Source organism: Halichoerus grypus, chromosome 6 (genome assembly GCF_964656455.1).
Source record: "Halichoerus grypus chromosome 6, mHalGry1.hap1.1, whole genome shotgun sequence".
NCBI lineage: Eukaryota > Metazoa > Chordata > Mammalia > Carnivora > Phocidae > Halichoerus > Halichoerus grypus.
Window position 1 is genome coordinate 122,656,562 of NC_135717.1, and position 27,525 is coordinate 122,684,086.

The 27,525-nt window shown below is 55.4% G+C and overlaps 3 protein-coding genes and 1 long non-coding RNA gene across 12 annotated transcripts; 3 read left to right on the forward strand and 1 right to left on the reverse strand.

Moving 5' to 3' along the window:
* The first annotated feature begins 733 nt into the window (after nucleotides 1–733).
* INHBE (inhibin subunit beta E) lies at nucleotides 734–2,835 on the forward strand. Its single transcript, XM_036077946.2, has 2 exons — nucleotides 734–1,335; nucleotides 1,598–2,835. The coding sequence occupies exons 1-2, from the start codon at nucleotides 1,038–1,040 to the stop codon at nucleotides 2,353–2,355; spliced, it is 1,056 nt and encodes a 351-aa protein (XP_035933839.1). The 5' UTR covers nucleotides 734–1,037; the 3' UTR covers nucleotides 2,356–2,835.
* Nucleotides 2,836–4,951: 2,116 nt separating this feature from the next.
* Nucleotides 4,952–15,575, forward strand: GLI1 (GLI family zinc finger 1). 4 transcript variants are annotated; one of them, XM_036077926.2, is made up of 13 exons: nucleotides 4,952–5,292; nucleotides 5,582–5,665; nucleotides 8,454–8,577; nucleotides 8,807–8,899; nucleotides 9,170–9,365; nucleotides 9,631–9,775; nucleotides 10,120–10,209; nucleotides 10,300–10,437; nucleotides 10,769–10,918; nucleotides 11,498–11,662; nucleotides 12,141–12,371; nucleotides 12,978–13,245; nucleotides 13,653–15,575. In XM_036077926.2, the coding sequence occupies exons 3-13, from the start codon at nucleotides 8,481–8,483 to the stop codon at nucleotides 15,395–15,397; spliced, it is 3,318 nt and encodes a 1,105-aa protein (XP_035933819.1). In that variant the 5' UTR covers nucleotides 4,952–5,292; nucleotides 5,582–5,665; nucleotides 8,454–8,480; the 3' UTR covers nucleotides 15,398–15,575. The 4 variants fall into 4 exon arrangements, with proteins under 4 accessions (XP_035933819.1, XP_077932303.1, XP_077932302.1 ...); XM_078076177.1 differs by lacking the exon at nucleotides 8,454–8,577 and having other exon boundaries at nucleotides 5,536–5,665; XM_078076176.1 differs by lacking the exon at nucleotides 8,454–8,577.
* A 172-nt stretch (nucleotides 15,576–15,747) lies between these two features.
* ARHGAP9 (Rho GTPase activating protein 9) lies at nucleotides 15,748–23,712 on the reverse strand. Of its 6 annotated transcripts, none has more exons than XM_036077936.2 (18): nucleotides 23,639–23,712; nucleotides 22,969–23,302; nucleotides 22,444–22,667; nucleotides 21,249–21,473; nucleotides 20,953–21,066; nucleotides 20,657–20,761; nucleotides 20,353–20,414; nucleotides 20,130–20,220; nucleotides 19,838–19,933; nucleotides 19,594–19,692; nucleotides 19,196–19,337; nucleotides 18,984–19,091; nucleotides 18,548–18,646; nucleotides 18,044–18,121; nucleotides 17,847–17,900; nucleotides 17,459–17,593; nucleotides 16,641–16,743; nucleotides 15,748–16,039 (listed from the first exon to the last, which is right to left on the reverse strand). In XM_036077936.2, the coding sequence occupies exons 2-18, from the start codon at nucleotides 23,282–23,284 to the stop codon at nucleotides 15,868–15,870; spliced, it is 2,223 nt and encodes a 740-aa protein (XP_035933829.1). In that variant the 5' UTR covers nucleotides 23,285–23,302; nucleotides 23,639–23,712; the 3' UTR covers nucleotides 15,748–15,867. The 6 variants fall into 6 exon arrangements, 4 of the variants coding, with proteins under 4 accessions (XP_035933829.1, XP_035933832.1, XP_035933830.1 ...); XM_036077939.2 differs by having other exon boundaries at nucleotides 16,641–16,746; nucleotides 23,639–23,709; XM_036077937.2 differs by lacking the exon at nucleotides 17,459–17,593 and having other exon boundaries at nucleotides 16,641–16,746.
* Nucleotides 23,713–23,803: 91 nt separating this feature from the next.
* On the forward strand, nucleotides 23,804–27,352 carry LOC144382387 (uncharacterized). The gene is made up of 2 exons (XR_013449237.1): nucleotides 23,804–26,951; nucleotides 27,187–27,352. It is a non-coding gene; the product is annotated as an uncharacterized LOC144382387 (long non-coding RNA).
* The last annotated feature ends 173 nt before the right edge of the window (nucleotides 27,353–27,525 follow it).

Here is a 27,525-nt window from a genome sequence, read left to right on the forward strand (position 1 = left end):
CCCCTTAAAGAGAGCCAGCAGCTGGGTATGGGCCCTCCCAAGTCCCATGCCCTTCTGTCAGCCTTGATGGACTCTGCCCTGCTGTAAGATTGCATCACCGCCACCCCTACCCCTCTGGGTTTCCCCAGACATCGCAGTAACGTGCCCCCCACCCCCACCGTGCTCCAGCCCCCCTCCACGTTGTGCTCCAGTCCAACTGGACTCTGGGCAGCCAGCATAGGCAGGGTCAGGAGGTGACTTCCGTGCCCCATGGCACTGCCACCTTGGCCTGGGCAGGAGGACTCCATTCCTCTCCGCACCCCCCCCCCACCCCCGTCCCAGCCCTGTTGCTAGGAAGAAAGAGACCAGAGTTCTCCCTCCTGCCCAGAGACCCTGGAGAAATAACCAGTGGAACTCAACAGCTGCCTCATAAGAACTGCTGCAGCAGAGGTGTCTGGGTAAGCTGGAAGGACCAGAGGTATGGGAGGAAATTGCCCTCCCCACCTTGCCTCTATGAGTCCCTCCCCCGAGCCCCAGACCTTGGGGACTGAGCATGTGAAATCATTCTCTTTCTTGCATCATGCATGTCCACATTGCCCCCCCCCCCACCCCCTTACACCTACCTCAAACTCAGTGACCAGGCCAGATGGTGAAACCCGAGCTCCCGGGGAGGGTGGGGGGGACCTCCACCCCCCTCAGGGCCCTGATGGGCAGCACAGCCGGCCAATCCTGGGGCTCAGAGGGTAGGTCTGCTGGCTGACCACTAAGTGGGGGAGCCCCAGGTTTCGGCTCTAAAGAGGCCCAAGTCAGTAACCAGCCATGAGCTGTGAGGGTCAAACTGGCAGACTGCGCTAAACACAGCCACCCATTGGACCATCCGCATACTGCCTTCCTGAGTCCCGGGCCATAGAAGACAGGTGGCTCTACCCTTGGCTGAGGGTAGGTGTGGCACGGCGGTCTGCTGCTCTGCCCTCATTGGCTTCCCCGCAATCAGATCAACAGAAGGAGCAACTGCCATCTGAGGCTCCCGACCCAACCCAGGGCCATTCACCAGGAGCATGGGGCTCCCTGACGTCCAGCCCCAGCTGGTACTGCTGTGGGCACTGGTGTGGGCACAGGGGGCAGGGGCTGCATGTCCCTCCTGCGGAGGCCCCACGCCGGCGCCCCAGGCAGAACGAGCTCTGGTCCTGGAGCTAGCCAAGCAGCAGATCTTGGAGGGGCTGCACCTGACCAGTCGTCCCAGAATAACTCACCCTCCACCCCAGGCGGCGCTGGCCAGAGCCCTCCGGAGACTGCAGCCAGGAAGTGTGGCTCCAGCAAATGGGGAGGAGGTCATCAGCTTTGCTACCACCACAGGTGCGTTAAGAGAGAGGCAGGCAGAGAGCAGACAGGGAGAGGGAGGCGGAAGGGGGCACTGACAGAAAAGGCAGACGGAGCAGGGTGTGGGAGGAGGGAGGACAGAAGAGGCAGGGACGGGTTTCGGAGCACGGAGGACACAAGGCAGTCCCCGCGTCTTCTAAAGGAGCTAGGGAGAGCAGCGGGCGGGGCTTGCAGGGGTCTCAGAGGGGAGCTCCAGCCCTGCTCACATTCCTCCGTCCCTTCTCCATCTCTCTGGCAGGCCCCTCCACCTCAGCCTGCAGCTCCGTGCTCACCTTCCACCTGTCCACAGCCCAGTCCCACCACCTGTACCACGCTCGCCTCTGGCTGCACGTGTTCCCCACCCTTCCTGGCACTCTTTACTTGAGGATCTTCCGATGGAGTCCAGGCAGCGGGCACCAAGGGTCGCGCACCCTCCTGGCGGAGCACCAGACCACAGCCCCGGGCTGGCACGCCCTCACTCTGCCCTCTAGCGGCTTGAGGGGTGAGGAGTCCCCTGTCCTGAAACTCCAGCTGAACTGCAGACTCCTAGAAGGCAACACCACCTCTGCCCAACAGCCTCGGCAGCTCCTGGACACGGCGGGAGACCAGCGGCCCTTCCTGGAGCTTAAGATCCGGCCCAGTGAGCCTGGAGCCGGCCGGGCCAGGAGGAGGACCCCCACCTGTGAGCCTGAGACCCCCTTATGTTGCCGGCGAGACCATTATGTGGACTTCCAGGAACTGGGATGGCGGGACTGGATCCTGCAGCCCGAGGGGTACCAGCTAAATTACTGCAGCGGACAGTGCCCCCCCCACCTGGCTGGCAGCCCCGGCATTGCTGCCTCCTTCCATTCGGCTGTCTTCAGCCTCCTCAAGGCCAACAACCCTTGGCCCTTGGGTACTTCCTGCTGTGTCCCTACTGCCCGAAGGCCTCTGTCTCTCCTCTATCTGGACCGGGATGGCAATGTGGTCAAGACAGATGTGCCCGATATGGTGGTGGAGGCCTGTGGCTGCAGCTAGCGAGAGGACCTGGGGATTTGGAGTAAAGAGATCAGTTGGGGGTTCCCAGGCAAAGGGCATCTGTGGTGGGAGACATTGCCTGATCCACACCCCCACCTAATGGGTGGGGTGGCAGGATGACCGGGGTGACCCCTAGGGGACCCAAATGGGCACTTGTCCATCCAGACTCTTGCCTATTCCAGGCTGGTTGATGTGTGGGGAGATGGGGAAAGTGTGTTCTCTAAAGGAGTCTCCCCAGAAAGCTTGATTTCTGACCTAAGCCCCCTGAGAAGGTGGCAGAGGTGAGGGAGGGGTGGAGGGAGGGAAGGAGAAGGCAGAGAAAAATTACTTAGTCTCTCGCAAGAAGAGAAAGTCCTCAAGTGAGGGAAGCAGGCTTGGGACAGGGGAAGCAGGCTAGCCCAGGATAGGAACTGTGGAAGAGCTTTCAGGGAGGGTCAAGAAGGAGATGGGCAAGGGGCTAAGAGGAGGTGGTTAGGAGAGCCCCGGAAATGGGAGCCGGGAGAGAGGGGTACTGAGCCTAGGAAGTTCCCTGGTTTTTCCCAGTGTGGGGGACAGGACCCACCGGGGAGACTAATGTTTATCCTTTCCTAAAAAAAATGAGGGGGAAAATCAACAAGTATGAGTTATAAAGAAGGGCTGGGGTGATAGTCCAGAGGGATAGTTTGCAAGGTGAGGTCTGGGGACCCCTGGGAGGTCCCTGAGACCATTTCAGGAGTGTTCACAGGATCAAAACTATTTTCATAATAATACTAAGATGGTATTTGCCTTTTTGATTTTCATTATCTCAAAAGTATACAGTGGAGTTTTCCAGAGGCTATGTGGCATGTGATTACATCATTTTTCTGACATCATTGTTAATGGGATATGTGCCTGTGTATTCTTGTGTTACAGAATTCTTCAGTTTTAACTTCTAATATAGTAAATTAACATGAACCACATAAACAAAAATTCAATAAATTTCAAGAGTATAAATGCGGGGTGACGGGGTGGCTCAGTGGGTAGAGCATACGACTCTTAATCTCAGGGTTGTGAGTTCAAGCCCCACATTGGGCGGGGAGCCTATTTAAAAAAGAAAAAAAGAGGGGCGCCTGGGCGGCTCAGTCGGTTAAGCATCTGCCTTCGGCTCAGGTCATGATCCCGGGGTCCTGGAATCAAGCCCTGCATCCCACTGGGCTCCCTGCTCAGTGGTGAGTCTGCTTCTCCCTCTGCTCCTCCCCCTTCTTGTGCTCTCTCACTCTCTCTCAAATAAATAAATAAAATCTTAAAAAAAAAAAAAAGAGGGTAAAGGGGTCTTGAAGTCAAAATGTTGGAGAATCACTAATCTAGAGACCCGGGTGAGGGGGAAAAAGGAGTGTGCTCTAAAAGAGCTTCTCTGAAAGAAAGGACCACTGACTGGTCTTGCCTGACCCTCTGGGTATAACTGGTGTCTGGGCCAAAGTCATATGGGGGAGGGAGGGTCAAATAGAACTCCTTATCTGTCCCCCCACAGTCACTACCTATATTTGTAGGGCCTCAGACCTCTTTCTAGTTTCACCTTTTCCCCTTGACCCTCAGTCTGAACAGTTAACCTACTAACTCTCCAGGCCTGAGGAGGTGGTTCTTGGAAGCAGAGCTAGGATGTGGGAGGCCTGTCTGAGGGGTGACGGGAAAGGACGGGGCTCCTTTTCCTCACCACGTTTTCTCCCCTTTCTCATAAAGAAAGGTCAGACAGACTAAAATAGCTGCCCCTTCCCCTGCATCCTGTCACTATAGCAACACGAATCCGAAGGGACAAGACACTCCCCTCTCAGACACTACTGTTCTGCACTAGCAGCCTCTTCTAGTGTGCCTTTCCGTTTCTTTGGGCTCATACAACCCCCCCCCGGGCTCCTAACTGGGCTTTGGTGGGGGGACCTGTCAAGCCTCCTACTCTCAGCTCCCCCGTCTTCTCCGCTTCCAGACGCCGAGAGAGTGTCATGTTGCAGAAAGGCCAGCAGAGGGAGCAGACAGCCTGGAATTGCAGAAAGCGGGCAGCACAGAGGTGCGGAGGTGCCCGCAGTCTCCAGAACTTGGAGATGAAGTAGAGCGGGGGTTCTCCGCGGAACAGTGTTTCGGTCGCGTCCCGGGGTACCTTAGTAACCTTGTGAACAGCATACTCTGCACCCAGAGCCTCAGCCACTGCTCCTCTCTTTTATGCTCTATAGACCCTTCACTTCTAAGCCAACTGTGTTCCAGTCTTGTTTGCACCAAACCCCAAATCTGTCCTGACCCCTTCATGTTCCATTGAAAGAGTGAGGCCAGCAGATAAACCACAGGATGGCCGAATGCTCAGTTAGCACCAACCAAAGTCGACGACGCTACCTCCAATATTATCTTTCTCGGATGAACTTTTTCGTCGCCCCCCCACCTCCCAATATATTTCTTAGTTTTTTCTGGCTCGGGGGGGTGGGGGGGAGGGCTCTTCGTGGGCAGCCGATCCAAGGATCCATGCCGGGATTTATTGCCCACCACCAGCAGCGTGTTCAGCGGGGGGGGGGGGGGGAGGCAGTATAGGGTCCCTCAAGGGAGGGGGAGGATCCTGGGGGTCCTGGGGGTGCAATAAGCCCGGCACCCCCTCTCTTGCTTTCAGCTACCCCGCCTCATCCTCCAGAACTGCAAGAGGGAGGGAAGTAGAAGGGAGGTGAGAGGCGAGCGGGAAGAGCGGCGGCGCGCCAGCTGCTTGAGCGAGAAAAAGTTTTTGCAAAAGGGAAAAAAAAAGTTTGCGCTTCTCGCGGGTGGTCCCGGCTCGCGGCCCGGCGGGCTGGGCCGGCGGGAGGGCTGGCGGCCAGGTTAGGGGGGGTGGGGGTGGCACTGAGGCTGCGCTGCCGTGGCCCTGTCCGCCCCCCCTCCCCACCGCACACCCCCCAGCCCAGACTCCGGCCCTGGACCGCGCATCCCAAGCCTTGCGCCCAGAAGGAGGTGAGAAGGGGGGCAGGCGGGGGACCACCTGGGAGCAGTGGGGGAGGGGGCCCGAGGGGATGCCCTGCTTGCGAGGGACTCTGCCCAGCCAAGAGGGAGACCTGGGGCACAGAGGCAAAAAAGGGGTGGGAGAGCCTGGGGTGAGATATAGAAAGTTTGAAGAATTTTTTCGTTTGTATCTCCCTTTCTCTGTATCTTTTTTTTTTTTTTTTCCTTCTGACAGTCTCTGTGTCTCTGTCTCAGGCAACCGTGGATCTCTTTGTCTGTCTCCGCCTCTCCCATATATTAGAAACATCTCACTTTCATGAGGTTGGGATGAAGAGGCTGGAGGGCCGGCTAGCTGGAGGTCTGCGTGGTAGAGAGGGAACTCCAGGTGTGTCCTGAGCGCCGGCAGGAGGACGTCAGTGTTTCTGGAAGGAGGGAACAGCTAAGGAGAGAGCCCTAGGTGGGGTGGAGATGGGTGTGTGTGAGGCGACAAAACCGGCGCGGGACGGCTCGGCTTGAACCCCTGACCTGTCTTGTGACAGATGTGCTTGCTGGTGCATGCGTTCTGGGGAAAAGGAGTGCCTTCTGTTTTAGGAAGGGGGCGGGAGGGCCCAGCGTCTTGTTTAGGCCCTGGAAAGACTTCTCAAGGAATAGGGACTCCTGAGTCCCCAAGGGCTGTGGTCAGGGGGCTTAGGAGGAGCCGAGGAGACCTTGTCTTGACCCTCTGACCTCGGGACCACCAGGACAGCTGGGCCAGCCGCAGGGAGACCCCTACTGGGACTGGGCGGGACCACTGGCCACGGCCTGCCTATGTATCCCGGTTGGAACCCCCTCCCCAACGGGAGCTGGGGGCCGAGGCCCCTCCTCTGGCTCAGACCACCCTGCCTGCCCTTGCTCCCCGCTCTGAAGCCTCTTTCAGGCCCGGTGACCCCGAAACAATCCGCCCTGGGCAGCTAGCTTTGGGGACAGGATTAGGGAAAGGGGATCCCATAGTGACTGGGGACTTAAGGTTTTGGGGGCTGGAGAACTGGGGTCTTCATAGGATAGGTCTTTACTGTCCAGTGGAAGGAGAAGGCGGGGCAATTTCCCGGGGGAGTTGTAAGGGCCGGAATTAGGGTGGTTTTCCCTATGGGGGCGGGGTCCGGAGACACCCCCCCCTCAATTATCTGCACGGCATCCCCAACCAGGCGGTACAGACCCCGCCCTTGACGTCACTAAGGGGTTCCCGGGGGTCTGGAGGGGTTAACCCTTGGGAAGCCAGCTGTGATAATCAGGAACCTAAGGTGTCCTGACCCCTTCCTCCGCCCATACACACCTTATTTTATTTACCCAGTCACTTTCTGTCCCTGTAGTTTCTGGATTCTTCTTTCTTTTCCACCCCGCCACGGGGACCCCCACGCTCCAACAGTGCCCCCCGCCCCCCGGGCGCCACTGCCAGCTTTCTGGATGAACTGAGGGGAGGAGGGAAGAATGTGTCCCGCCTCCCAACTACACCCCCCCCCCCGCCCTCCCTCCACCGCGGCTCGCTCGACTGGGCTCCCGGGGCGGGAGGGGGAAGCGGAGCCGTCTGCAGCCAGAGCCTGCGGCGGCGACTTGGGTGGGCCGAGGAGGCACGGGGGCGGGGAAGGCGGGACCGGGAGAAGGGGGGCGGGGCCTACTCCTGGGAGTTGGGGAGCGGGGGTGCGAGGGGGACTCTGGAAAATAGGGAGACACAGAAGATGATTCAGGACTCCAGCAGGGCAACCCTAGAGCTCCCTGCCCCATCCTGCGCTCTCATCCACACTCCAGAAAAACTTAACCGAAGCTGGAAAAGTTGGCGAAATTTTCCTGTCACTAGTGTGAAGGGGAGACGTGGGTGGGCTGTAGCACGCGTGGGCGAGGAGGGATGTCGCCCCATTTCCATCGCGGCTCCCCTGCGGCTGGGCAGTGGCACGGGAAGATGACTGAGTAGGCACGTTTGGGGGAGTCTCTTTAGTGTTTGGGGGGTCGTTTGCGAGCCCCTGCCTCCTTCTCCTGGGTGAGTCATAGAGGAAGGAGGCGGGAGAAGTGTCCCCCCATCCAGCTGCCAGCCAGCTGTGCCCCCCCCCACACACACACAAAGTGCCAAGGTCGAGTTGGGAGGTCTTGGATGCGGGATCCAGCTCTCCGCTGGGAAAGGAGGAGTTAGGAAGGGTACAATCCAGGCTGCGGGGCTTGGGCTGGGTCATGGGGTCCGGGTTCCGCTCCCCATCTTACCCCGCCCTCACCCAAAATCCCAGCATCCCGGGATCACCCACCGCGCCGGCCGGCCCGCTCCCGGTCGTTCTCCACCCTACCCCGCCCCACCCCACCCTCGGTCCCGGGAGACCGGAAAACCCGGGGTGGAACAAAAACTGGAGTTTGAGGAGAAAAGCGGACAGCCGAACCCTCTCCCTCACAGCTCTTCTCTAATGGATAATGACTTTGTTTTTTCATTCTCTCAAAGCCTTCTCTTACAGTCCTTTCCTGCTCCCCCAAAAGAGACCAAGTGAGGTGGGCGCCCAGATTCAGACTACCCCAGGATAACACCAGTTTCCACTCTTTGTACTCAACAGGCCCGGGAGGCTCCGCTCAGAAACCTTATCCCCTTCTATACACAGTTTTCTGCCTTAGAAAAAGGCAGATCGTCTGTGCTCCCTCCTGGCCCCACCAGCCTCTCCGTCTGGGCTGTGGCGAGAGCTCCCTCTGCTGGATACTGGAGAGATTGTAGACGGCCTGTCGCTGGGCAGGAACAAATGAAGGCAAAGGGGCTCAGCATGAGTTCCCCCATCCCACCCCTCAAAGCTGGCCCATGGTCAGAGCAAGAAGAAATAGAGGGCCATGGCATAAAATCACTTGAGGCTCATACAGGCGCAATTAGTCCATAACACTCCCTCCTAAACACACACACACACACACACACACACACACACACACACACACACACACGAGAGCTTAGACCACCCAGGCAAAGATCCCACTCAGTTCCCACAAAGATCCTCAAGACAGCCTCTGCCTCTTTGGGACGCCTTTCCTTACCCCCCTGGCTGAGTGATGCTCATTTCACTTTGATCTCCCGTGGCAGATGTCTTAGAGGTTCTACACCTGAATTAGTTATCTGACCTTCCTTATTTCCCTCCTGCCTTTATAACTTGCACATCTCCCTTCCCCTCCTGCAGTGTCCCCACACTCTCCTCTGAGACACCATGTTCAACCCGATGACCCCGCCGCCAGTCAGTAGCTATGGCGAGCCCTGCTGTCTCCGGCCCCTCCCCAGTCAGGCCCCCAGCATGGGGACAGAAGGTCAGTGCAAATACCAGTCTCCAGGCCTTGAGGCCTGGCGGCTCTCTCAGCCAGCCCCAGGGATCCTTCCTCCATCTCCTACCCCATGCCAGTCTCTAATCCACAGAAGATTCGAGGCTCTATGTCGTATAGGCTTGGGATATGGGATCAAGCCTCTCCCGGGGTTTCAAGGTGAGGCCTTATGTGCCCCCCATTCCCATTCCCCATTCTGGCTATCTCTCTTTTCTAGGACTGCCTGGTCTGCCCTTCTGCCACCAGGCCAACCTCATGTCTGGCCCCCACAGTTATGGGCCAGCTAGAGAGACCAACAGCTGCACCGAGGGTGAGGCCTCAGGCAACATCTCTTCCCTTTCTGCCTCTCTGGGACTTGCTCTAAAAGAGAAAGTTGCGGGGGGAAGGCAGGGGATCTCACTTGGGAGAGGAAATGCTTGGAGATCGGAGCCAGGGGTCAGAGCATGATCAGGTCACAGATGGGGTCAGTAGGGCAAAGCAGTCAAGTGTCATTGTTTTGTTGAGAGTCAGGACCCATGGGTTGGGTGGAGGGAGACATGCCCCCATTTACCATAGCTGTCTCCCCTGTTTCCTGCCCCAGCCCCACTCTTCCCTCCTCCCCGAGGTTCAGTCAAGTTGACCAAGAAGCGGGCACTCTCCATCTCGCCTCTGTCAGACGCCAGCCTGGATCTGCAGACAGTTATCCGCACCTCACCCAGCTCCCTTGTGGCCTTCATCAACTCACGCTGTGCATCTCCCGGGGGCTCCTATGGTCACCTCTCCATCGGCACCATGAGGTGCAGAGAGCCTTGGGCTAAGAGGCCCCTAAAGACCCTACCAAACCCCACTAAAAGCCTCAAGCCTTCCAAAGCACCTGACTCTATTTGAATCCTTATCATTTCAAAGGTGTTGAAGCCCTCTTCGGGTGCTTCCCTGGGCCTGCCTCAACCCCATCCCATACCGTTTTTCAGAGACACTCCAAAATAGCCCAAGGACTCCTGAAATTCTTTCAGATGATAGTCCTAAGTAACTGCCTCTCCTCCTCCTCCTCCCCCTCCTCAGCCCCTCTCTGGGATTCCCACCCCAGATGAATCACCAAAAAGGGACCTCGCCTTCCTTCGGGGTCCAGCCCTGTGGTCCCCATGACCCCACTCCAGGTGGGATGATGCCGCATCCTCAGTCCCGAGGACCCCTCCCAGCTTGCCAGGTGAGAGTCATCATATTGCTGCCCAATTTCCCTCAGCTCAGGGAGGGTGGGTGGTGGACTCTATGGGGAAAGGTGAAGGAAGGACAGGGGATCAAAAAGTTCTCGGTAGGAGAAACATAAAGGGGTATGGTTGCTGGGGTTCACTCCTTGGGGCTGAATCAGCCTCTTCCAAATGAGATCCCGCCTTTTGCCCATCCCAGTGCAGTCTGAGGAGGAAGTCTCTTCCAAACCCAGGGGTTCCAGCTGCTTGGGTGGGGGCACTCAGGGCAGGAAGACCTGGCTGGGCTCCCTCTTCCTTCTGCCCACTTCTACCTTCATCACCCTCACCTCTTCCCTTGGGGAAGCTGAAGTCTGAGCTGGACCTGCTGGTTAGCAAGTGCCCAGAGGAGCCCTTGGAGGGCGATATGTCCAGCCCCAACTCCACAGGCACACAGGTAAGGGGGGGCGACTTTAACTCTGAAACCTGAGCTAAATAAACAAAAGCTGTCACCCCAGTAACCCTAGGATTGCCTCCTCTGCCCTAGGATCCCCTGCTGGGGATGTTGGATGGGCGGGAGGACCTGGAGAGAGAGGAGAAGCCTGAGCCTGAGTCTGTGTATGAGACTGACTGCCGCTGGGATGGCTGTAGCCAGGAATTTGACTCCCAGGAGCAGCTGGTGCACGTGAGCCCCAGGGGGTAACAGGAATGCTGGCTGGATCTTGTAGGACATTCTGGCGGGACTTTGTGTTGTTAGGCTAAGGGCAGGAGGTCCCAGGATACCGAGGTCAGAGGTTGAGTGGCCAGTTGGGTCGGCAGAAACTCAGGAGCTATAGCTTTGTTTTAGAAACGTGGGAGAACGGAGGTGCGGGCTATGATGTTCTTTCTGCGACTTCTTCCCCCATGAGGTGGAGCCTTGGAGGGATATGGTGGGGTGGGGAGGTTCCAGGGAAGGTCTGTTTTGGGACTTGGGGGCAGAAGGGAACCTCAGAGAGCCTCTGTATCTCCTCCTTCAGCACATCAACAGTGAGCACATCCATGGGGAGCGGAAGGAGTTCGTGTGCCATTGGGGGGGCTGCTCCAGGGAGCTGAGGCCCTTCAAAGCCCAGTACATGCTGGTAGTGCACATGCGCAGACACACGGGGGAGAAGCCACACAAGTGCACGGTGAGGCCCCCACTTCCCAAGCTCAGGGTCCTTCCCTAAATTGGGGCTCCCCACCAAGAGCTCATATGACTTTCGTGGAGCCTAGGCACTTTGCTGCCATAAACAAATACTTAAAATTGTATCTTAGGACTGGGTTAGTATAAAGATGAACATATTGATGTTGTGTATTAGAACACTTTCTTGGACCTAAAAGCTATTTTTCCCTTGCTTTAAGAAACTAAGACATTTCTGTGGGCCCCCAAAAGTACCCTGGGCCCTAGGCACTGTGCCTGCTACTCTGCCTAATGGAGAAGCTCGGTGTCAAGGACATAAGACACTCCCAGAATGACCCCATCCTAAGCCAGTCTAAGATTCCCATGCAGGGAGATCTGCTCTGGCGTGACGGGGAGATGCTCGCTGCCGCACCCCCTCCGGCTTCCAGTTTGCCGAGCTCTTGCCTGCCCTTGTCCCTGAATTTTCGGAATTGCCCTCCCATCTTGAGTTATAGTCTCTGATGTATGTCCCCTTTGAGATTTACAGTTCTTCTAATCTCCATGTCCTTCTGTCTGAGAGCTATCTTTTGACCCCAACATCCCCTAGTTTGAGGGGTGCCGGAAGTCATACTCACGCCTCGAAAATCTGAAGACTCACCTGCGGTCACACACGGGTGAGAAGCCGTACATGTGTGAGCACGAGGGCTGCAGTAAAGCCTTCAGCAATGCCAGTGACCGAGCCAAGCACCAGAATCGGACCCACTCCAATGAGGTGAATGCCCCACCTAAGGGACCCTCCCCACTTGAGAAGCCAGCTACTGGGCAGATTCCCCCATAAGAAATCCCTTAGCCCAGCACCCATTCCACAGAGGTGAGTCCCCGTCCCCCACCTCATTCACCTGGATAAAGTCTTTCTGAAACCAAGAACTTCCACATAACCACCCCACTAGCTACCTCTAACCAGCCAAAGGGCCAACCTAAATAGACCCATTCGGCCTGGAGGGGACCCATGGTCCCTTCAACCCCTGGCTTTATGAAGCCTCACAGACCTGGGCTGTCAGTTTTCCTAATCTTTCCCTTGACCCTCTCATTTTTTGCTCCAAGGGCCCCCCTCTCTCCTTAATTCCCTGGGTGCTGTGCATTCCTCCCTGACCCCCTCGTCCCCAACTGATGCCACCTCTTCTTCCCATGCCTTCTGCACTCTCCCGCTTTGATTCCTTTGCCTGATGTCTTCACTGTCCACCCAACAGAAGCCGTATGTTTGTAAGCTCCCTGGCTGCACCAAACGCTACACAGATCCCAGCTCGCTCCGGAAACACGTCAAGACAGTGCATGGTCCTGATGCCCATGTGACCAAGCGGCACCGAGGAGACGGCCCCCTGCCCAGGGCACCGTCCCTGTCCACAGTGGAGCCCAAGAGGGAGCGGGATGGAGGCCCCATCAGGGAGGAGAGCAGACTGACCGTGCCGGAGGGGGCCGTGGTGAGCTGGCCCAGGCGACTCCTGCCTCCATGCCCCGGCCTGCCCTGCCCACATCCTTCCAGTCCCCTCCCAACTCTTCTGTGTCCTCCTCTGTAAATCACTCTTCTGTGGAAGTCCTCCAGTCTCTTACCCCAGTGGTGCTCCTTGGGTTACCCCAAATCAAGAGATTTTTGCATAATTAATTATTGAATTGGTTCAACAAACTCTTATATGGGGCTTAGCATATTATTCTAATTTATGTATAGTTTACATGTACAATTCACATTAGTATGAGTATAATTTCATGTACTCCTCACAACAGCTTCATGGAAAAGGAACTTCCTCTCCACATTTTCAGATGACGAAACTCAGGCATATAGACAAATGGTCCAAGGTCACCGAACTAAGTGCAAATTTGAGCCCAGGCAGTCTGTGCTCCAACCTAGGCTCTTCTCATCAACATCTCTCCAGTTTGCCCCCTCCCCTCACCCGCTCAGCCCTCCCTACACCTGTAAGCTTCCCCTCGGTCCGCGCAGTCACTGAGACACAGGCCTGAGCCACTCACCAAGTTCAGGGAACTGGGGGGCGGGGGGGAGGGGCCGCCCTCAGCCCTCATGTTCCCCGCAGAAGCCACAGCCCAGCCCTGGGGCCCAGTCGTCCTGCAGCAGCGACCACTCCCCAGCAGGCAGTGCGGCCAATACAGATAGTGGTGTGGAAATGACTGGAAATGCAGGCGGCAGCACTGAGGACCTGTCCAGCTTGGATGAGGGGCCTTGCATTGCTGGCACTGGTCTGTCCACTCTTCGACGCCTTGAGAACCTCAGACTGGACCAGCTACATCAACTTCGGCCGATGGGGCCTCGGGGCCTCAAACTGCCCAGCCTGACCCATACTGGTAAGACCTGGGTGTGGAGGTAGTCGCTGGGCTGAGATCTGGACCTTCTCTGAAGTTGGAAGGACTTCCCTCCTCAGGGTTGCCCTATAGCACCTTTGTACAATTAGCAAAAGGTCCCCCTTCCTCAGACACTTTCCTTCCATCCATCAGGTAATTGTGATACACAAAGTATGACGTGAATGCTGCTCCCTAGGGCTGTGCAGTGTACAACCTATACAACTGTTCACAGTGGTTCTGAATCCCTGGTGACGCAGACGTAGAAAGGACATGGGTCGTACTAGGGTCTGAGTCGTCAGAGTTAAGGAGCCTGTCCCTGGGATTCCAGGACAAGGCCGTCCCATGGGGGAGGCAGGGTGAGATTCAGAGGGCTCCCTGACCACCCTGCTTTTTCTCCTTATCCCTTGTAGGCACCCCTGTGTCCCGCCGCCTGGGCCCCCCAGTTTCTCTTGACCGCCGCAGCAGCAGCTCCAGCAGCGTCAGTTCAGCCTATACCGTCAGCCGCCGCTCCTCCCTGGCCTCCCCTTACCCCCCTGGCTCCCCGCCCGAGAACGGGGCATCCTCTCTGCCCGGCCTCACCCCTGCCCAGCACTACCTGCTCCGGGCAAGATATGCTTCAGCTAGGGCAGGTGGTACCCCACCCACGGCAGCACCCAGCCTGGATCGGATGGGGAGCCTTCCTGCACCTCCCTGGAGAAGCCGAGCTGAGTATCCAGGATACAACCCCAGCGTAGGGGTCACCCGGAGGGCCAGTGACCCGGCCCGGGCTGTTGACCGCCCTGCCCCAGCCAGAGTCCAGCGGTTCAAGAGCTTGGGCTGTGTCCACACGCCCCCCACCATGGCAGGGGGAGGACGGAACTTCGATCCCCAACTCCCAACCGCTGTCTACTCACCACAGCCCCCCAGCATCACTGAGAATGTCGCCATGGATACCAGAGGGCTGCCCGAGGAGCCAGAAGGTGGGACCTCCATGATAGGCAGTGGCCTAAACCCCTATATGGACTTCCCATCCACTGATACTTTGGGATATGGGGGACCTGAGGGGGCAGCGGCTGAACCTTATGGAGCTAGGGGTCCAGGCTCCCTGCCTCTTGGGCCTGGTCCACCCACCAATTATGGGCCAAACCCCTGTCCCCAGCAGGTCTCCTATCCTGAACCCCCCCCTGAACCATGGGCTGAGTTCCCTTCCCACTCCGGGCTGTACCCAGGCCCCAAGGCTCCAGCTGGAGTCTACAGTCAGTGTCCTCGTCTTGAACATTACGGACAAGTGCAGGTCAAGCCAGAACAGGGGTGTCCAGTGGGTTCTGATTCCACAGGACTGGCGCCCTGCCTCAATGCTCACCCCAGTGATGGGCCTCCTCGCCCACAGCCTCTGTTCTCCCACTACCCCCAGCCTCCCCCTCCCCAATATCCCCAGTCAGGTGCCTATACCCAGCCACCCCCTGATTATCTTCCTTCAGAGCCCAGGCCTGGCCTGGATTTTGATTCCCCCACTCACTCCACAGGGCAACTGAAGGCTCAGCTGGTGTGTAATTATGTTCAGTCTCAACAGGAACTGCTCTGGGAGGGTGGGGGCAGGGGAGATCCCCCAGTCCAGGAACCTCTCTACCAGAGTCCCAAGTTTCTAGGGGGTTCCCAGGTTAGCCCAAGCCCTGCCAAGGGTCCAATGGCCACATATGGACCTGGCTTTGCACCTAACTTGCCCAATCACAAGTCGGGCTCCTATCCCGCCCCTCCACCCTGCCATGAAAATTTTGCAGTGGGGGCAAACAAGGCCCCCCATAGGGCAACAGCACCACCCCGACTTCTGCCCCCACTGCCCACTTGCTATGGGACCCTCAAGGCAGGGAGCACCAACCCCAGTTGTGGTCATCCTGAGGTGGGCAGGCTGGGAGGGGGTCCTGCCTTGTACGCTCCTCCTGAAGGGCAGGTATGCAACCCTCTGGACTCTCTCGACCTTGACAACACTCAGCTGGACTTTGTGGCTATTCTGGATGAGGCCCAGGGGCTGAGTCCTCCCCCTTCTCATGATCAGGGGGACAGCTCTGAACACACCCCACCTCCCTCTGGGCCCCCCAACATGGCTGTGGGCAACATGAGTATCTTACTGGGATCCCTGCCTGGGGAGACACAATTCCTCAACTCTAGCACCTGAAGAGTGAGGAATCCCAGGAATCACAGATCCATTTCCTAAGGGGTTTCCATTCCGGCAGAGAAGTTGGGATGAGGAGCCATAGCCCCCTGGGATGCCCCAGGGATGGGAGGTATGGGTTGGGGCTGTATACCTTGTGTATATGTTTTGGGGAGGAATTTGTAATGACACTGTTTCTGGATAATAAAGGAACTGCATCAGAAAGCGCCCTGCTTTACACTTTACTATCTTGGGGGGGTGGTGATGACAGGGAACAAGAAGAGAAGTAAAGGTTAATCCACCTACTTCCCTTTTTTGGAAGGCTCCCCCACCCCATCCCAACCCCTCAGGTCAGACTCACAAAGACAGTCATCTGGGAGACACAGGATTTAATGGGATGTCCTCAAAACAGAACATCCACTATCCCCACCACCACCAAAGGGTAGCTAACAGAGATCAGTGGAAACATGTTTTTGTCTTCTTCCTTGCCCCAGTCAGGGGAAAAGGCTGGTGAAGTCAGTGAGCATGAGTTGGACTAGCTGCCCAGGGTAGAGAGCATGGGCGGCTGGGTCAGATGTCTCCTGCTCTGGCCGAAATAGGGTTGGCCCAAACACAATTCCCAGGTTGTGCGGGGTCATGCGGTTCTTATCTGAGTGTGCTATCACCCTGTGGGCAAAGATCAAGAGAAGGGGCTATAATGCAGCAGCTTCCCCACTTCAAATAAATCTAACCCTTCAAAGGGATGAGCAGCAAAGAGTTCACTTTGGGACCCCTCCATGTGGTTGGTGGCTGAAGGAAACCAAGCAGAGAGCCGCAAGGGGCATGAAGATGGGACCAGTAGAGACACCTTCAGGATACAAGTTGGAAAATACAACCCAGGAGATGCCTGCCTCTTCCCAGCCCCTAGAGTCCTCTTTTTTCACAGATTAGGCGACTCGAATTCAAATGGCTCTCCTCTCTCAGAAGCCACTGCCCAGGCCCAGCTCAGCCACGGAAGCCATGAGCACGGTCCCAACAGGAGACAAAGAGGCCGGGGGAAGGGAGCGGTGAGATGGCCCTCATTTCTCTCACAGCATCCCTGGGCATCTCTTGATCCCCATTTTCCCACTTGATGCCCTGCCCGGGGGTTGCCTGTTTCCTCCATCTGCCCACTAAACAGGTGAGAAACCTAGGTGTCCCCTACCTTCACTGCTTCTGAACACAGTCCCCGCTGCATGCCCCACTCCACCCTCCCTCCGCGTACGCAGAGATGTTCAGTCGTCCTGACCTGCATAAATGTTCCAGGAGGTACCGCAGAGTGTCACGGTTGGGCTTGGGCATCGAGCCTAGTAATTCTCGTATCTGAGAGAGGCGCTGCTCTGATTCAGAGACTGCTAGAGAGAAAAAGGGAAGGGAAGGGCATGGGGGGTGAGGCTATGGAAGGTGCTAGGGAAGGGTGGGTAAACTTGCTACTCTTTCCCACGCCCACAGAAGACACCATTAATGTACCACTGCTTTCTTTTCCGCTGAACCTAACTGCAGCTTTATTATTATTATTTTTTTAAGATTTTATTTTTAAAGGGCACCTGGGTGGCTCAGTCGTTAAGCGTCTGCCTTCAGCTCAGGTCATGATCCCAGGATCCTGGGATGGAGCCCCGAATCGGGCTCCCTGCTCAGTGGGAAGCCTGCTTCTCCCTCTCCCACTCCCCCTACTTGTGTTCCCTCTCTCACTGTCTCTCTCTCTGTCAAAACATAAATAAAATCTTTAATTGTCACAAACTTAAAAAAAAAAAAGATTTTATTTTTAAGTAATCTCTACACCCAACATGAGGCTCAAAGTCACAACCCTGAGATCAAGAGTCAAATGTTCTACCGACTGAGCCAGCCAGGAGCCCCCGCAACTGCAGCTTTAGAATTCTTTTTAAGTCAGCCCTCTAAACATTCACACACACACACAAATAATAACTGGAGTTGGCACAGGAGTTGAAAGTCGTTTTCCATCTCTGTGCTCAGTTTGGAATAGAAGGGTGTAAGGGAAACTCTATTCTTTACCCTTCACGCCCCACCCCCATACCAAGGGTATTGCCCAAAGTTCTCATCCCTTACCAAGGGCAGCACGAAAATGGGGCAGCAGCATTGGGGGCACCAGAGGCTGGGGTAGCTCCCTGAGAAAAAGCTTCAGGGCTCCAGTGACCACGTGAATATCATCCCACTCAGCACTGTCCAAATCTAATCGGCCTTCTGGGAGGAGAAGGAGGTACAGAGGGGCTCAGGGCTCATGAAGGGCCAGAGAGATCCAGAGACTGAGAGGTCAGGAGTTTGGGAGAAGATCCAGTTAAGGCAGACCACAGAAATACCTAGGAGATCCACAGGGGGGCAAGGCAGCAGAGGTGGGGATGGGGACAACCCACCCAGGGGCAGGACACAGGGATCCAGAAGGAATAGGGAGGATGTCAGATGTTTTAAGGGTCTGAGGGGCCTTCCACGAAAGTACCTTGTCCTGGCTGTTCTGGGAACACGTACCTCCCATCGGAGGTGACCGCCCGCTCTGCAACATGGATGAGAAGAGATCAAGAGCTAAGCCATTTAGTTCTAGCCAGACCTCCCCATTCTGCCAGCTTCCTGAGAAACTGCCTGTGGTTCCGAGGCATGAAATTCCTAGTACCACCACAAGCCCACAAACCTTCTCACCTCTGTCCACCAGGAAGCGAAGTTTCTGGACCACCGCCAGGTTCCCGCTCACCCGGTAAATGCCATCCACATCTAGACCTGGGAGATGAGGCAGAGAGCAAATAAGGATTCCTGCTCTAAGTTATTATTTTTTTTAAAGATTTTATTTATTCGAGACACAGAGATACAGAGAGAGAGAGAGAAAGCATGAGCAGGGGCAGAGGGAGAGGGAGAGGGAGAAGCAGGCTCCTCGCTGAGCCAGGAGCCCGATGTGGGGCTCGATCCCAGGACCCTGGGATCATGACCTGAGCTGAAGGCAGACGCTTAACCATCTGAGCCACCCAGGTGCCCCTCCTGCTCTAAATTAAATAAGGATTCCTGCTGAAACCTGTGTAAGGTGAGGACTGGTGAGAGATGCAAGGGTGGAGAGGAATAAGGCAGAAGGAAGACTAGGGTGGAGGAGGTGGGGAATTCTAGGCCTTGGCCCATTGGAAGGGGAGGTTGTGGGGTCTCTGGAAAAGTGACCTCTCTTATCCACAGCAGCAATGCAGAGCCGCACAAAGCTGGGCACGGTGTCCCCTTCTCTCTGGCACAGTGATTCCAACTGGCAGCCAAACACCTGGTCTGGAGAGGCACAGAGTGAGGTGGGAGGCCAGTGGGAGCCTCACCCATGGAAGCTCTTAGCACGGGTTTTCACCCCAAAGTTGGGCTGGCCCTCCTGGCTGCCTTTTCTAGCGCCCCCCCCCCCCCACGCAAGGAGGTGCACCCTTCCTCCCCTAAAATTAAGCAGTAGAGGAGCAGAAGATCGCTGATCTAGTTCTGGGACGTTCTACTGTGAGTCTCACTGAAGTTTTCTCATCCACGAAGCGGGCTGATGCCCAGATGAGGAATATAAACGTGCTTGCAAAACTACTACAGCAGGTACGGAGGAGAAGGGTGCCCCTGGCCCAGCCCACCTCACCTCGGAGCAGCCCACGCTCCTGCAGGCTTTGCAAGGGTGGTCTCTTTGCGATAAGCCGCTTTAGTTTGCTCCGGACGCGGTTCTGCTCCGTTCCTTCGGGACACCGACCTGTAGGAGCAGGTGGAATGAGGGCCCGAGAGCGCCGCGGGGAAGGAGCCCACCGAGCCGGGACACGCGCCCCCGGCCCCGCCCACCCGAGGCCCGCCCCTCACTGGAGCTCCGGCGGCCGCTGATCCGCAACAGTGGCTTGGACACCGGCTCCGACTCCTCTTCGTCGTCCTCCCCGCCGCTCAGCTCCTCCAGCTCTGCCGGCCCCGAACCTGACTGACGCAGTTCCAGGGGGTTCTCTCGATCCTAGACCCGGAAGGGCGAGGTGGGCCGAGTCGGAGATTGGAAGAGAGGAGAGAGAAATCTGCGCCCCCCAGCTCGACGCAAGGAGGCCCTAGCCGGCTGCTGGGGTCCCACGTACCAGCCCCACCCCAGGGCCCTACACTGAGACCACCCTGCCCCCTACTACCCCCGAATCCTACTGTTCCTTCCCCACTCCCTCTGTCCCACCCGGGCCGAGCCTCTCCCCGGACTCTGCCCCACCATCTCCCACCCATCTCACCAGGCGTTCGATGACCGCCCGCAGCGCGCGGTGCCAGGCTCGCAACTCGGACTCCTGGTCTGATTGCAGCAGGAACTCGTGGCCAGGGACCGTGCGGATCTGAGGGACCAGCGGAGAAAGGGCTTGCTTGAGTCAGCGGGGAGGAGCACAAAAAGCTGGGAGGCCGAGCGGAAGACCTGTGCGGGAAACCCGGAGCACACCTTCGGGTCGGGTGGAGCTTTGGGTACGCGCAGGAGGCACTCACGTGCAGGACGTTGCGGCGGCTGGACAGGTGGCGGCCGTGGGCCAGGGCGGCTCCGCGCAGGTCCACGCTGCTTTCGGGTCGGCTACCCGCTGGTCCCTGGCAATTGGGAGAAACTGAGGCCCTGTTCCCCTCGTTGCCTCCCTCCCACCCGGGGGACTGCGAGGACACGGGAAGCTGTGCTTCTTCCTCTACTCCCCCCTCTCCCACCTCCGCCCCACAGCTGGCCTGAGGCTGTAGGAATCGGGCCCGAACCCTTTCCCGCACGCCCCCTCCCCCCCTCCCTCACACTCACCCAGATTGAGGAGGGCGCGGCGGGCGGTGGCTCCCGGTAGAACACCAAGCTGTTACCTGCTAATACCACCCAAGAGGGGCTCCAGTTCTTCCTGCGGGGGCGGAGGGGGCAGTGGTAGTAGGGCAGAGGTCAGTTAGAATCACGTGGGGAGGGCGCTCTTCCCGCACTCGGCTCCAGGGAATCCAGCCGCCCAAGCCCCTGCGGTATTCCCGGGTCCTGTCACCTGAGCTTCCGCCCCCCCAGGGCGATCTTGGTCACGTTGAGCAGGCCCGACTTTTCCACCTCCTGGGGAGTGGAGCGAGGGGTATTAGTAAGCCACCCAGCGCCCCGCACAGCCCCCACGGCTTTCCCAAGGGGGGGGGGTCGTGTCCCAGGAGTGAGGTCCTTTACGATTGGGCGGGTGGCGGAGGCTGCGTAAGAGAGGATACCCAGAGAACACTCAGAAAGAGGAAGACGTTTCTAAAGGAGCAGGAATTGGGGGGTGGGGCAGTGAGGTTTTTGCCTGCACAAGGAAGTGGGTTTCTTACATGGGGGTCATCCAGGACCTGCGGCAGAGGTCGAGAGGGCTCCAAGGCTAAAGGCTGGTCCGAGGGGTGGAGCTGGGAGGTGCGCTGGCCGAGGTAGGGTGAACCCTGGGAGGGAGGGAATCGGAGAAACAGGTGGAGGAAACGTCAACTTCGGAGTCCCGGCTATAGGGGGAAGAGGGGTGCGGATGTGGGTGAGAGGCAGGGGGTGTGATGGGTTACAAATGAATGTCTTGCATAAAAGAGTGTAGTAAAAAGATGACTTTTCCTGCATGTGATCAGGAGGGGGGGGCTCTCACCTGGGGGCCCAGCAGTTCCAGGGTCGCCGTATCAGATTCTGAGCCCTTTGCCCGAGGTTGCAGGACACCACTGTCCCTATTCCGGGTCTGCGTCCCCTCCATGGAGCCAGGGTTCTGGGGGGTGGGGTGGGGTGAGGAGTAAAGCTACGGCCAGATGCCACCTCAACCCGCTCTCAACACCCTTCTCAACAATTTTCTGATGGCAGCCCCTGAGAGAAAACACGCCACTTTGGGGTTCAGTAGGGGAAAGGAGGAGGTGGAGGGGACACAGGAAGAGGCAGGAGGGAAAGTCTCACCATCTCCCGCACACGAGTGCGGCGCGGGGGCTTCCAGGACTTGCAGCCAGTCAGCGAATTTATGTAGAAGCAGCGTCCGGAGTTAGGGTCCAAGTGCTGCTCCCAGGAGTCCAGCCTCTGCAGTGGGGGGCACGCAGGGCTTGGGGGAGGAGACCGGGGACAGCGGCGAAGGTCCACTAGGTTGCAGTACACGGGGTGCTCTGACATGAGGGGCTGGGGTCTTGCCTGCCAGGAAAGGGGGAAGAAAAAGGTAGTTATCCTGCCTGTGTCCTTCCCCAATCTTCTCTCCACCTAACCACCTCCTCCTCTCTCCCCCACTGTTTTCTCACCCCCAGCTCCTGGCTGGGGTGACCCAGGTACTGGGGAAGAAACCCCAGTCCCCAGCTGGGTGTTTTTTTTTTTTTTTTTTTACTCCCTCCCTCAGTCTTCTTTGCTTTTCTCCTCCTCACTTCCTGTTGCCAACTTCCCTCCTCCCCCACCCCGCCCCTACCCCAGGGCCTCAGAAAGGGGAACTGGCTTTTTGTGTGTGTGTGGAGGGGGGGGTGGTTGAGGGGAGCGCCCCACCCTCACATTCTCCAGAGTGAAAGGGAAGAGAGGGAGAGGGGTCAGGGAACCTTACTAGGGAAGTCTGAAAGAGGAGGGGCCATTTTAATCCACCAGCAAGTAAGAGAGAGGGGAGGAGCTGAGTCTTCAAGAAGAGCAAGGGAGTTACATCTCTAAGTGGGACTTGTTGGTGACCTGAGCTGGTAAGATGGGACACAGGAAAAAACCCTGCCCTGGGCCAGGAGTCAGGAGAAAGAAAGAAAAACATAGCTCCTTGGCTTTTTCTCAGTCCCTCTGTCATCTGCCAGGTTCCATGTATCCTCAGGATCTTTGCTACTTGCTATCCCTCAGCTAGAATTCCTTCTCATTTCCTAGTTTGGTTCCCGGCTATTTCTTCCTCCTCCTCATTCGGATCAACTACATATCATTTCCTGGGAGATGTCTTCCCAGATTATCTCCATCACTCTCTACATTTATGCTTCTTGGTAGCACTTACCAGTACCAACAGTTACTTGTTTATGTGTTTGTCACCCCCATGGGAATCCCTTGAGGGCAGAGATTCTGTCTGCCTGGTCTGCCATTGTGCCTAGAACAGGGCCCAGCAGTAAATAGCCGTTTACTCTTTACTCTGCTTAGAAGGGCTGTGACTCACCGTGTTGGCCCTGGCCTCTGGCAGTAAGTCTTCCTGAGAGAAGGATCTGCCACTTGTTCCTTCCTGGAAGGGTTTCAGGACGGTAGGCCTCAGATTGGTAACACTGACGCTTCTACACATTTTGGGGGGAAGAGGAGGAGGCTGCTTAGAGGCGGTCTGGGTCCTGCCTGGGGGTTCCTGGGACAGGTGCAACTCCTCCATGGAGCCATGAAAGAACTTTGGCCCTGGAAACAGAGAAACGGGAAGAGTGGGGGCAGGTGCTCAGAGGGGTGATCTTGGCTGGATCCCTCATCCTGGGGACTCACAAGGAAGACAAGAGCAGGGCAGGTTGTGGAAAAGTACATGAGACCTAGAAAGCGTAAGAGTAGGAGGAGAGGCAATGGGGACACTGTGATGGGGATGACGAGTAGGCTGATCAGAGGGAAATAAGAGAAGGGGGTCAGCAGACGCTTTGAGGGAGAAAGATCCTTCCAATAATTCCTAGAAGCCAGGGAGGGGAGGTAGGAAGGTGAAGGGAGTACTCACCAGGTGTCCAGAAGGATTGGCGGGGGGTGATGGTGGTTGGGCTCTGGGAAGGGATAGATTCCTCTGTCATGTAGGCAGCTGGGACAAAGATGGGCCGAGAAGTGGGGGGTGCTCCCAGGCGCCTTGCCAGCCACCAGTCTGAGTTGGTCTTTCGAAGCAGTAGAAACCTGTCCCCTTCAGCCAGGGACACTTGCCGGCCATCTGTCCCAGTGTAAGTGAAGGCATAGAGGGCACAGAGCTGGGATCCCCGAGAAGGGTTTTGGGGCCCCAGCCCAAGGCTCGCCCGGGTACTTGACCACCACCGGCCTGACAGCATTGTAGTCAGTACCGTCACCTGTGGGAAAAAGGGGTGTTGGAGATCCAGCAAAGGACGCGACTGGCTGCTTCCAAGCAGAGAGACATGGTTTTAAGAACAGCGTAGGGAGATAGGGAGAAACGTAAGGACAGGAATCTCAGAATGAGAGCAGAGGGTAAAGCAGAGAGCCTGGGTTGGGGGTCATCTACAGGTTTAGGGGACTGAGAACTCCCGGGTGACGTGACTGGTAAGGAAGTATATAAGTAAGGTGAGAGAGGATGTGGTCAGCAGAGCTATGAGGCCAGCAGAGGTATGAGGCCAACAGGGCAGGAAACCAGGGGAGATAGGCTAGCCTGGTGATTTTCCTCCAAGTACCTTCTGGGGCCCATCAGAAAATCCACGGGCAGGAGGAGCAGGTCCTGGGTGGTGGTAGGACTTTTGAGCTGGACACAGGAGGATGAAGAGAGAGAATCAGGTCAGAGACAGAACACAGGCAAAGAGACAGGAATTAATGACAAAGATAAAAAAAAGTTTGTGACCTTTATTAAATATACACAGGCACCAATGTTTCCGTTACCAATAGCCTCAGACCTAGAGCTGCGTGCTTCCTGTGCAGACTCTGAGAGACACAGAGAGAGAAACCGGAGCCAGAGAAATAGTAAGACCAAAGTAGAGAGAAAGAGAAAGTGGCTGGGAGAAACACAAAGGGGTTCCAAGTTAGAAGAAGAGGTGAAAATACCACCATCCTCTCAATCCAGGATGTGTTTGGGGAGCTGAGAGGCCTTGAAACAATACTCTGTACATAGTCTGTGGGGCGGAGTCCTACATCAGTGTGCGGGTTCCTTCATCCATGCTCTTAACAGGGATTGGCTGAGCACCTCCTGTGTGAAAGGAACAGTGTTAGGCCCTGGGGATAAGAGAGGGGAAGGAGATAGACACAGCCCTCATGGAGCTTAAGGACAGATCTTAACTAATGACACAATACATTTATTAATTACAATCGAATCAGGACTCTGAACAAGTATTACAGGGTGCTATGACAGCATATGGGGGTGGATGGGGGACTGACGTTGGCTTTTCCTTGGTGGAAGATGGGAACTGAATTCCCCTGTCGATTTCCAGGGCTTTAAAACACACACTGACTGATGCTTCCTCCTTACCTAATCACTCTTGTTTTGCCCTTCTCTCAGCTTCCCCACTGCACAATGTGAGGCTCTGGGTCTGACTTTGGAGAGGTAGGATAGGGACTGCCCCTCCCCCTTGGTGACACCCGAGAGCCAGCGCTCCTGCCCTGACACATGATCTGAGGGCGGATTCCCAGTCCTGGGATTTGGCCTCAGTGATCTTCTTCCTCAGTGGGCTCCACTTTCATTCAACATGTGGAGGACCCTACCCCTCAACTATTCCCTCCCACCTCCACAGTAGTCCCCAACTTCATCCCATTCATTCATCATTCATTCATTCATTCATCTGGTGTTTGCTAAGTGCTCACATCTCCTCTTCTGCCTTCTCTGCCAACTCTCCTGCACTTTATCCTCTCCCTCTTTATAGCCTCCTTCCCTTTAGCTTTTAAACATATTCAAGTCTCAGTCATCTTTAGCCAAACCTCCCTTTACTATACTCCTCGGTTACCACCCTATCCCCCTCTTTTCCTCTTTACAGTCAAACTTATTGAAAGAGTTGCCTACATATGGGGGTCTCCATTTCCTCTCCCCTCACTCCCTCACCTCTGCAAGGTCCCTCCTCCCTAGGGTCACCCCTCACTTTACAGGGGTACTTTGCAGGCCTTATGTTGCTTGACATCTCAGCAGCAGCCAACACAATTGACTATTCTCTCCTTCTACAAACACTGCTGGTGTTCTTACCTTCTTAGCAGTCCCTTCTCTGTTGCATAAGGACTTTGCTTGTTCCTTAAACCACAGAGGTCTGTCAGAGATCTTGTGCCCTTTGAACTCTATACACCCTATGTAGTCTTATTTTCTCCCCAGCTTAAATGGCCTCCATATGCTGTTGAGTACAGGAGATCCAGTCCAGATCTTTCCCTGGAGCTCCAGTTTAATCCACTGTCCACTGAAAAGCACTTGGATATTTCACAATGCCCAAAGTAGCACAAACACAGTATGTTCTAAACTGAACTTGTCAGCTTCCCCTGCAAACCTGTTTCTCCTCCAGTACCACTATTCGGTTAAATTTAAGTTCAATAAATATTTATTGAATGCTTGCTACCATACGTGCCAGGCAGGAACCGTGCGCTAGGCATTGTTGATTAAGAGGACAAATATGGCCCCTGCCCTCTCATAACAAAATATAGTGTGATAATCACTATGACAGGAAAATACTATCACCTGTTGGAGCACATACAGGGTATACCCAATTGTGCATGCCAGAAACCTGGCAGCCAGGGGCGCCTGGGTGGCTCAGTCGTTAGGCGTCTACCTTCGTCTGGGGTCATGGTCCCAGGGTCCTGGGATCGAGCACCACGTCGGACTCCCTGCTCCGCAGGAAGCCTGCTTCTCCCTCTCCCACTCCCCCTGCTTGTATTCCCTTTCTTGCTATCCCTCTCAGTCAAAATAAATAAATAAAATCTTAAAAAAAAAAAAAAGAAACTGGCAGCCAACCTTAATTTCTGCTGTTTTCTTACCACTCCTATTTAGCTGATTACTAAATCTTTTCAATCTACCTACTTCCTTTAATCTCTGCAACTATCATCTTCCTTAGTCTGGATGATATAGCCTCCTAACTAGTCTCCTTGCCTATGGTTCTCCTCACCTCCAGTCCATTCCTGGCACTGCAGCCAGAGTGACCTTCCTAAAGCACAAAAGTGCCTTGCCATGTACCTGACTTAACATTTCAAAGGCTTCTCATTGTCCTCAGAGTCAAGTCCAAAATTTACAGTATGGTTTACAGAGACTTTCTCCCTTGAGCCTAGCCTTTTCATGCTCCCTACCACAAACTCCATATTCTCACCACACACTAATTCCTCAGATTCCTAAAATGCACTGAGGTCTCTGGTCCTTTGCATATATTTTTTTTCCCCTCTGCCTGAGACACTTCCTCACCAATCTTCACTGGCTAACTCTTACTTATCATTCTGATCTCAGCTGAAAGGTCATTTGCACAAGAAGACCTCTCTTAACCACTTAGAATTGGGTCAGGGCCCTACTAGGAGCTCCCACAGCAAGTTTTACATTGCCCATTATGACTTCCATGAAACTTTAAAGATTAGTTTATTTTCTGACTTCCGAGGAAGTCTGTGAGCTCTGCCAAAGCAGAAGCCTATATCTGTTTTGTTGGTAATTGTATCTTCAATGCCTCGTATAGTGTGTGGCACAAAGTAACCTCTCCGTGCCTCAGTTTCCTCATCTATAAAACAAGAATGAGAGAACCAAGCTCGTTGTTTGTTTGCATTTTGTTAAATAACCATTTTCTTTTCTTTTTTTTTAAATAACCATTTTCTTATAGCTCACAATTTTATGCGACAGAAATTCGGATAGGGCTCAGCTGGGTGATTCTTCTCTCCCAGTGGCATTGGCTATTCACTTAGTGATATTCAGCAGGCAGATGGGTTGGTCTGGAGAGCTTCACTCACATACCTGACACCTTGATGGGAATGACCGGAATGCTGGGATCAGCTGGAGCTGTCAGCCAGAGTGTCAACATGGGACCTCTCCAGCATGGCAGTCTCAAGGTAGTGAGACTTCTTACATGGCTGCTCAGAGCTACCTGTGTTCCAAGAAGCCTGGGCAGAAGCTGCAAGGCCTCACTTCAAAAGGCCCAGATCCCCCAGAGGGTTTTTTTGAGAGTTAATTAATATATATGTTAAAGTACTTAGAACAGTGCATAACTCATAAGTACTATTAGTTATTATTCTTTTTAAGTTTATTTAAGTTTATTTATTTAAGTAATCTTTACACCCATCATAGGGCTGGAACTCATGACCCCAAGATCAACAGTCCTGTGCTCATCTGACTGAGCCAGCCAGGCGCCCCACGTATTAATTATTCTTAAAGGGATGCAAAAATGAATAAGAAGCCTTCCTTTCTCAATTACTGATATGTACCTCCTCGTAAATAAACACTTACTGCCAAACTCTCAGCCTTCTTACTTCCCTTCAATCTGACTTTGTCGCTACACATGCTCCCTCACCTTCAGTGACACTGTCTAGCAGCAAGACTGGTATTAAATCAATATTTAATAGTCACATGCTTTTTTATTAATAGGATATCTACATTAATTTCCATTGTGTCACTAAAGTAAGTTCA